Genomic DNA, 10,000 nt, shown 5'->3' with positions numbered 1-10,000 from the left:
ACTTCAAACTCACTATTAGCCAGAGCTGACCTTGAACTCCTGACCCTCCTGCTCCACCTCCCAAGTGCCAGGTTTACAGTCATGCATCACCATGTGAGAAAGCTCTTTTAATTTACAACTTAGGCCAAAGTTATGTACTTGTCCATTACATCTTCTTGTATGGGACCCGGAACAGAAGTGAGCAGGCAAAGCTGGCTTTAAGCCTCTGTACATTCCGGTGTCTGCCATAAAGGACATAGTTGGAATGACACTGATAGCCACAGTGACCTACATGCAGGGCCCAGCCTGTCACTATCTGAATGGCTTATTTTTCTGACTAAGGTCTCTTCCTCTATAAATGGGGTCAGCCCTGCCTGTCCTCTTTCTCTTGGTATACTCCCAAAGGTTCTTGTATGACCTGATGACTGGAAGGCTTAGCCAATGCACTCTCTGGCACCCTCTACATTGAGTAATGGAGATGAACACACACAGTGGACAACACATGCTGAGGATAATGCCAGTATAAGGGTCAGAGAGTCATATACTATTTCCCCTACTTTTGAGTAGGGTTGGAAAGTTTCATAATAAATTTCTTTTTTGATTCATTTATTTTTATTTTATGTTGTGTTGCCTGAATGTATGTAAGTGTACCTCGTGTGCGATGCCTGTGAAGGCCAAAAGAGGGTGTTGGATCCCCTGGAACCGAAGTTACCAATGGTTGTTAGCTGCCAAGTGGGTGCTGGGAACCAGACTGGGGTTCCTCTGCAAGAGCAGCCAGTGCTCTTAAACTCTGAGCTATCTCTCCAGTCCTGTAATACACTTCTTTAAGTGGCTTTCTGACTCATTATTGGGAGCCATCGTCAACATTACTTTGATATGGGAGTGTTTCACTAACCGTAATTCCTGCCCACGCCATGCCCCTGTGGCAGATGAGACAGTGATCTATAAGCCTGACCCCAAGGCTAGTTGGAAGCCCTGTTTCCCATGTTCACTGTGTGCAGCCTCAGGACAGACACCTCAGTGTCTCTGGGCCTGGGCCGTCTACTGTTCCTTTCACACCTCTGAGAGGTCCTAAGAGTGGGCTGGTAAGAAAAGTTATGCCCACTGAAGAAGCTTGCATGATGCTCCTGCCCAGACTCAGTGGAACAGTGGTGGGGACAGCAGGAGACCTGGGCCCAGAGCATCTCACCTTCCTGCTGGAGGTTGCACTTCAGTTCTCTGCCTTCTGGGGCTCCGCTGCTGGAGAGAAAGGCATAACGATGTAGTGTGAGGTCCCTCACGCAGGGGACACCCATGCTGCAGTTGCACTTTTGCCTGTTGCTAGGATTTTGGGTCACTTGAGACATGATGCCAATCCTTGCTCTGCTGTTTGATGGTTACAGGAACTCAGACTTGGGTCATTGAATATGGGTGATGGCTACATTATGGGGCTTAGCACACATGTAAAGATGGAGTTGGCCTGATACAAAGCAGGCACTTTGTATATAATGACTGTCACCAGTAGAGGGCTGTTGGTATAAGAGGGGGATAACAAGACAGATGTCATAGAGAGCCCTCTCCTGGCACTGCAGAGGTATGTCTGCTGAACTCCAAGGAGGTCATGGCACCTGGTATAGTCTCTCCCTGGACCATGGGAAGAACTTCTGCCACCCCTTTTCCATCTGGGCAGAGGTCATGACAATTACCGTTTGTGGTGATAAGGGTCTCCACCTGGGCCTCCTCATCCCCTGGAGCCCTGTGAGAGGAAGAGATACACCCTGTCATAGGTGTCCAGGATAAACCTCAGAGCGCCACCGTTCTCCTGAGGCAGACCCCCTGAATCCAACCCCTCCAATCCACCCTTCAGGGTGACTGAAGAAGTCAGGACAAATGGAAATAAAAGCAGAGAGAACTTATGGGTACCCTTCAGTGTCTGCCCCCTAAGGAAGTCAATACAAGGTGGATGGCCCAGGACCATGTGGAGTTTGGGTGTGCTTGCCATACAACCTGACTTCCAAGGTTCACAACCATGGAGGCTGCTGTAGGATATAACTTTCTCTGGTGTAGAAAGGGAACCCAGGTGTCTACTCAGTGCATACTGTGGACAGGTGAGGAGAAAGGACAGTGTCTCAGGTTCTAGTGAGAGGACCTGGAGCTCAGGAGCAGACATGAGGCCCTCTACTTCTCTCCTTCCAGGCCCAGCTGTCTATCTCAAGGGCCTCCAGACAGGGTCCTAGCCCCTTCTTACTCACTGTTCTTTCCCCTATTCATTTCAGAGGCTGACCCTCCATGCTCTGATCTCTGCTTCAAAGTCACTTGGAAATCCTCAACTTCATACCTCTAGCCCCACATTCTCTCTCTGAGACAAAAGAATCTCAAAGAGTATCCACTGGGTTCACACACCAGAAGCCCCTCCCTGTCCCCTCTGGTGCCACCCCCAATGGCCACAGACAGTCCTGGCATCTTACCTGGGCTTCTGATTGAAACTGCACTTGCACCTGCGACCTAAAAGGCAAAGAAACAACCATGGTCATGCTCCCAGAATGAGCTCAGCATCAGGCGCCTGGCCCAGCCATAGAAAAACTGCTGTGAATCTGTGTGGGCTGAAGGCACTGCTAGAACTGGGCACTGCACCCCTGCACTGCTGTACACAGCAACCCTGGGGGTCTGCAGGGATCACTTGGGGTCAGGTGTTATGGCTCAAATCCTGAGGCAGGGTGCTATGGCTTGATTCCCAAATATCCCCCACTGGCTCATGCGTTTGAAAACCTGGTACCCAGCGGGGGTCGGGGGCACTGTTTGAGGCAGTTGGGGAATCTTTGGGAGGTGGCTGGCACCTAACTATACCAAATGAGTTGCTGGGGGAGGGCTCTGGAGATGAAAAATCTGCTTCTCCTTACAGGTCTAGCTTTCTGCTTCCTGATCAACCACAATGTGAACAGGGCACACACTTCTTCCCCAAGGACCAAGCTGCTTCACCGTGCCTTCCTACCATGGACTGGTCCCTCACATACTATGAGCCAAAATAAATCTCTTCCTCTTAAGTTGTATCTGCAGGGATTCTGGGAAGAGTAACACAATTGGCATAGTGCATTCAAGGGCTGGAACAGACACGGCTCCCACAGAGGAAAATATGCTTAGGACACATTTCTAGGAGCATGCTGAGAAAAGGCATCTCCCGTGACTACCCTGCTGCTACCCTAGGGATGCAGAGAACTTCTGTTCTTTTATCTATGTCTGTTTTCATCTATGTTGTCTTTGTTCATTCTTCATTGCTTTACTGAGCACTTACTATGTGCCCAGTCCTATACTGGTCCTGGTGATAGCATGGAGGGCAGATAATGCGCTCTCCTCTCTTCTATAGACAAAACTGCTAGGTTTGTACACCGTCCCCGCCTTTTAGGAGCCATAGAGAAGAAAGAACAAACTTACTTAGGATAAGGAGGATCCCAACAGAGAAGAGGACCACAGCAAACACCAATCCTCCAATCCTCAGGGACTGGTAGTCTACAAAGGAACCAGGGATGAGCAATGGAAGAATGGCAGGGAAAGGGGAACATGCCTGTCCCTGACACATGAGAACATGCTTTTCCCTCCTCGATGGGGCTACACACAGGGGCTACCCAGCCCACTCACCATAATAAAAAGGGTCCTTTTCTTTCTCCTGCTCAGCTGCTGTAAAGCAAACAGAAATGGTCAAGAGGAAGGCAGTGGTGTTTCCTGCAGCCTCTCACCTGCCTCACAGGACTCAGGCCCCACAAAGGGAATCTGGGGGAGCAGGCACCCTGGGCAAAGGTATTAGAGATCATGGAAGGTCAGGCCTGCTGGGCTTAGGGTCCACTCCCAGGTCTAGGGCAGGTATGGCTTAGAGTCATAGTGAGATTGTGTGCTCACAGCAAGCTCACATTTACCCAAAAGGCAACATCTTCTTGTGACAAATTGGGAAACTGAGGCCAAGGAAAGATTCGTGACTTGTATAAGGCCAAGAATGGTTAATTACAGTGTAGATATTAGAGGTAATACTTTCAAGGTTCAGGCTGCAAGTCCACAGGAACTTAGAGTACCTGCCAGCAGAATCAGCCAGACCCTCATGGGGAGTGATGGGGGTGCCTGGGTTAGGGTCTGTTTACTAGAACTTTCTCTGCTGACTTAAAGTAGGGGCCCCTGACTAGATGTGAACTAGATGAGATCCCTCAATCTTAATATCCTAAAGGTCTGGAACCTTTCACTGAAAAGGCTGTGGCTGCCAACTTGACACAGCCAGACCCTAAAGGGCTCTTACCACTAGCCAGGACTGCAGGGGCCAGCAGGCTGAAGAGGAAGATCAGCACCATCTCCATGGTATCTGGGGACAGAGGAAGAAGACATTACTCTTGGGACAGAAGACCCTTCTCCTCTAGCTGTCACCCTGATGTCATCCCAGCCTTAGTAGTACCCAATCAATTTCAAACCACCTGCACCAAAGTCACTGACATTTATCAGACTCTCGGAGTTCTGCATAGTCAGTTCGATTAGCCCAGTCAAATTAGGACACTTAGTAGGCACTATGACAGATCCCTGCTGCAGGCCTGGAATTGGAAACTCACAGAGGTTAAATGACCCTCACAGAAGCAGCAGCAGACCGGGGCAGGGGGGCTGTTACTCCTTCTGCATGGGGCTTCTGGAACCAAAGCCTTAACATCCCAAAGGCTTTAGAGATGATCTCCCCAGTGTCCTCTCCATGTCACCTCTGGTTCATTAAGATGTGAGGCTCCTGGCCTGGCTCCCATTGCCCAGTCAGCAAGTGGGTGGTCACTCGCTGCTCCCTAACAATGCACATAGTGCTTCTTTAACTTGCCCGTCATGCATGACCTCTGAACGCCCAAGTCACCCCAGAGGCTTAGGTCACCATCTTCCAAAAGGTGACTTGATTATACAACAGAAATCTGGACACAGTTTTCCAAGCATCAGTTTCCAGTCTCACCTTTCCCACAACATAGTGAGCTTGTGCTGGATAGCTTTAGTGTCAACTTGACACACCTGGGTTGAGGGAGCCTCAGTTGGGGACTTGCCTCCATTGAACTGGCCTGTGGCCATGTCTGTGGGGGCATCTTCTTGACTGTTGTGATGTGGGAGGGCCCAGCCCACTGTGGATGGTGCCACCGCTGGGCAGGTGGGCCTGTGTTGTATAAGTAAGCAGGCTGAGCAGGGGGCAGGGGAGCAAGCCAGTAAGCAGCATTCCTCCATGGCCTGTGCGCTAGCTCCTGCCTCCAGGTTCTTGCCCTGAGTTCCTACCTTGGGCTCCCTGATGAACCGTGACCCGGGAGATATAAGCCAAATAAACCCTTTCCTCCCCAGTTTCATAGTGGTCAGAGTGTTTTGTCACAGCAATGGAGAAACAAACTAGAACAGAGCTCTACTCAGGGTTTCAGAATCCTGGTCATGAAGTGGGTGCCTGAATGGGACACATGGACAGAGCAGATGCTTCTCACTCTCAGGTTTAAAGGCATGGTACAGAGCAAGAGGAGAAGGGAGAGGACCCTGAATCAGGAGCCCCCAAAGCTGATTAATCTTTTGGATGCAGGGCAAGCCTGGCCACAGCCTCAACCCTTGGACCTTTAAGTACTACCAGGCCCAGGCTTGTTCTGAACAGGCAGCCCTGTTGTCTTTCTCAGACACTTGGGGGCAGCATAACTACATCTAGAAACATGCCTCTGCTAACCTTAGGGGTCAGATAAGGGACTCAAAAAAGCCAGCAAAGGGTAGTCATTACTTGTGATGTCATCTCATTTTATATTTATATCTTCTTAATTCATATAAGGAAGTTGGTAGCAAGATAAGAATTCCTACAAATAAGCAATTCTAACTACAATGCTGCTGTGTTTACGTGTATTTTCCTCCTACTTCTCCCCCTGCCTCTCTTCCAGAGGTAATTAGTATCCTGTGTGTGTGTGTGTGTGTGTGTGTGTGTGTGTGTGTGTACATATTCAATCATTTCCTTGCTCTTCCTTAAAGAAGATGCTTATCAACAGGTCTAAAACTTGAGCTACACAAATAAGTTCTAGAGAAGTGAGGTTCAACACCATGCCCATAGTTAATAAAGTATTCTACATCTAGAATACTTTACGTGTATTCACGTACATTCTACATATGTTCACTCTATCCATAATTCACATGGCATGAGATGCACCATTTGAGAATGTACAATTCAATGGCTTTTATTATACTCACAAGGTTGTGCAAGTTAGCCTATGTTAAACTGTGTTCTGTCAATCTAGATTTTCTAATTCTGGATGTTTCAAATAAAAATGGTAAAATGTGTGGCCTTTTAAGTTTAGCTTTCAGTCAGCATGTTTCCAACACTCGATCTCTATTGCTTGCTCCTTTATATAGCTGAATAAACTCTGGCTGTATGAATATGTGTCCAGTTCTCCTTTTTAAATGTGTTTAATACATATATCCAATAATATATTTTTAGTATGATTTTTGTGTGTGTGCAGGTGAACATGTGGGTGTATGCACATGCATGTGGAGGCAGGAGGTCAACATCAGGGGTCTTCTTCAACCACACTCCATCTTATTTATTTTAGATAGGGCATCACTGAACCTGGAGCTCACAGACTCTGATTCAGCCAAGCCGGCTGGCCAGCAAGCCCCAGGAATTCTCCTAACTCCAGCTGCCCAGTGCTGGGACTAGTTATATGTCGCTGTACCTGGCATTCTTAAATGGATTTTGGAGAATGAACTTAAGTCCTGACACATGTAAGGCAAACCATTTACTGACTGACATCTTTCTAGCCCCTGGTGCATCTTTTGTTGAGCTTTACAATGATAATATAATATTTACAGTCTCTTGGGGCTTGCTTTGATCAACATTATTCTGAAGATTCATTCACACTGTTACATATAACCATAGTTGATTCATTTTTAATGGGTGATGCTCCATTGTGAAGGTAAATTATTGTGTAGTGATTCATTTTCTTATTGATAGACACCTTGTATCTTTTTAAAAAGAATTACTGCTAACTCTAAGTGATATGGTTATGAATACTTCCATGCATGCTGCCCAGGGCACACATATAATGCAGAGGCTGCTGGTTTTTCAACTGCATTGAGCGTCACTCTCAAAAGAAAACAGTTTATATATAAACCAGAAGAAATGCATGTTCATAGATACTAGAAAATATAATCACCAAACAATATTTAGTATGAATGAAGCTTTCTAGTTTTCTTTAAAAAAGAAATATAGCTGAGTCCTTTGATGAGTCACATGCTGCAGTCTAGAAATGATGCTCTAGAGATAAACTGAGGGGTGAAGTTACTCACTGAGTTGAATAATTCACAAACCGTCACCTCTACACAATTTCATCTTCCTTAGATGTCACTGTTTTAACATCCCACCAGCTTGATGTGACTGTCCCTATTACTCTACATCCTAATCAATACTTGATATTGTCACATGTCTTAATTTTTGTCTATTCGGAGGTATAAAATGTCATATTAATCTGATCATTTAGTATTAGACCTGGGCTTATTTTTAAATTTATTTCTATTTATGTGTGTCTACGTGTGTATGCCATGTGTGTGCAGGTGCCTTGGGGGCCAGAAGAGGGAGCCAGATCCCTGGAGCTAGATGGAGTACCAGTCAGGCAGTTGTGAGCGGTCCAACGTGGATGCTGAGAACCAAACTTGGGTCATCTGGAATGCTCTTAACCAATGGGCACAGCTCCAGGCTTCTTTCTGAATATTTGTCATTTCCCTTTCTTCATCAAGTGTCTTTCCTATCTGTTGTCTACTTTTTAAATTATTATTTTCTCAATCTGGATACCAAACCTCAGTCATTAAATATTACAAATATCTCAATTCCTGTCTTATCTTTTTGTTTTGAAAAACTGTCTTACAAAGAACAAACTTTCTTAATTCTAGCATGACTGAATGCAATGATTCATGCTTCTTATTTAAGATATTCTTTTTCATGTTCAGGTCAGTAAGAATTTTCTTTTGAAAAAATTTACAACTTAAATTTTCATATGAAAAAATTGTTATGCTGCCCAGAGTGGTCTTGAGTTTCTAGACTTTAGTGCCCCTCAGTGTCCTAAGATGCTGAGATTACAGCCATGCACCACTATACCCAGCAATACTTAAATCTTTATTCCATCCGGAATTGAAGTGTTATGTGTGAGGTGTGAGGTAGGGATCTAAGTTTTACTTTTCCCCCATACTGATAGCCAGCTGTCCTGGAACCATTTTTTTAAACTGCCTCCCACTTTCCTTATGATGTACCAGGCCACTGCCATCACATGGCTGGTTTCTACTTAGCTGTGTCTATTTTCAAGCCTTCTCTTTGGATGTGTTGGTCAATCTGTTTCTATAGCTGTTTCCCCTTCCCCCTGCTTTTACTTTCCATGGATTCAATTACTTTTAGTCAACGATAATCTGAAATTATTAAATGGAAAATTCCAGAAATAAATGATCCACAGTTTATACTGCACACCATTCTATGTATCATGGTGAAATTCCTCTTTGTCCCACTCCATCCTGCCCAGAACATGAATCACCCCTTCTGTCCAATGTGTCCACACTGTGTATATTACCCATCTATTAGTCACATAGGACCATCTTTGTCGTCAGACCAACTGTTTAGCATCATTGTACTTAGGTTTAAGCAACCTTCTCTAACCTGAAGTACAAGACTAGTGATGCTGGTGATTCAAATGTGCCAAAAAGCTGTAATGTGCTTCTTCAAGTAAGAAAGTACAGTAACCACCCTCTGCTTCCCTGGGCCTGCACGACCCACAGGCTTCTCTCCCGGGTAAGTCCATCTCACCCTCCACACCTTGACACCCCCAGCCTCACTCTCCCTCCCCATTTCCCCACTGATCTTTCCTCCTAGCCTGGGTCCTGTCCCATTCCTTGTCTTGGTGCCCCAGACACCTGGGGAATCACCACTTCTTCCTGATCCTTTACATCCAGACCAAACCAGTTCCTTCTCCTGACCTTAGGAGCACTCTGGGCCTGGCCCCACCCTCACCTCCCTCTGCATCCCTGGGCCTGCACAGCCCACAGGCCTCTCTCCAGGGTAAGTCGATCTCGCCCTCCTTGCCTTGACTCCCCTAGCCTCATTTACCCTCCCAACTCCTCCGCCCATCTCTCTTCCTAGCCTGGGTCTTGTCCCATTCCTTGTCTTGGCACCCCAGACACCTGGGGAACCACCACTGCTTCCTGATCCTTTGTATCCAGACCAACTCAGTTCCTTCTCTGGTCCCCAGGAGCACTGCTTCTGGGCCTGGCCCCGCCCTCACCTCTCTCTGTTTCCCTGGGCCTGCTCCACACGCAAGCCTCTCTCCTCGGAGACCTCTGGGCCTGGTCCTGCCCTCACCTTCCTCTGCTTCCCTGGGCTGCACAACCCACCAGCCTCTTTCCTGGACACCAGGGCTGACCTTTCCTCTTCCTGATCCTTTGCATCCAGACCAACCCAGTTCCTCAGTGCAGTCCTCAGGAGCCCTTGGGGCCTCTTCCCACCCTCATCTCCCTTTACATTGCTGGGTATCATGGCCACCAGCTGCCCTAGACCAAAATCTTTTCTGGGCCCTGCTCCCAGGCCAGTCCAACCCCCAAATTCCTGAGGCTAAAATCTTTCCTGGAGGGATCCAGACCTTAGGAGAAAGCCTGAGAGCGTCTGATCCTCATCTGCTGGGAACTCCTGAATACAAAAGCAACCTGGCTACTCCAATATAAAATCAAAAGAGAGAACCGGAAGCTTAGACGAACCAGGTTTTCATGCCCAAAAAGTAAACCACAGAGACACATAAAGTTTACAAAAAGAACCAGACTTAAACGTGAAGGCTTGAGTTTCACACAAGAATCAGAAACTACAAAAGAAATTCACATGTCAAAATCACAGAGAAAAAATAATAACATGAAAAACCAAAATAACATATCCCCAATGATGATGACATTGATATCACCAAATATCAATAGTCCTCTAGAGGAGTACAATGAAAACCCCATAGAGATAATGCAGGACATGGAACTCAAAAGAACAATTATAAACATGATAAAA

General features: G+C 46.6%; 1 protein-coding gene across 3 annotated transcripts in view; it reads right to left on the bottom strand.

Annotated features, from left to right (window-relative positions):
- The window catches only part of LOC103748309 (FXYD domain-containing ion transport regulator 6), a 45,795-nt gene that overhangs the window by 1,856 nt on the left and 33,939 nt on the right, over positions 1-10,000 (bottom strand). Inside the window, exons 2-7 of one of the 3 annotated variants that reach the window (XM_008850908.3) lie at positions 4,241-4,303; positions 3,595-3,633; positions 3,391-3,465; positions 2,427-2,463; positions 1,665-1,714; positions 1,169-1,218 (exon numbers count right to left, since the gene is read on the bottom strand). In XM_008850908.3, the coding sequence (XP_008849130.1) occupies positions 1,190-1,218; positions 1,665-1,714; positions 2,427-2,463; positions 3,391-3,465; positions 3,595-3,633; positions 4,241-4,298 (288 nt within the window). In that variant the 5' untranslated portion in view covers positions 4,299-4,303 and the 3' untranslated portion in view covers positions 1,169-1,189. The remainder of the gene's footprint in view (positions 1-1,168; positions 1,219-1,664; positions 1,715-2,426; positions 2,464-3,390; positions 3,466-3,594; positions 3,634-4,240; positions 4,304-10,000) is intronic. The other 2 variants (XM_008850907.3, XM_029554964.1) reach the window with 2 other exon arrangements.

This window comes from Nannospalax galili, unplaced genomic scaffold, assembly GCF_000622305.1.
Source record: "Nannospalax galili isolate Female #2095 unplaced genomic scaffold, S.galili_v1.0 scaffold265, whole genome shotgun sequence".
In the NCBI taxonomy this organism is placed as follows: Eukaryota; Metazoa; Chordata; class Mammalia; order Rodentia; family Spalacidae; genus Nannospalax; species Nannospalax galili.
This window is presented reverse-complemented; position numbering and strand designations above follow the sequence as displayed.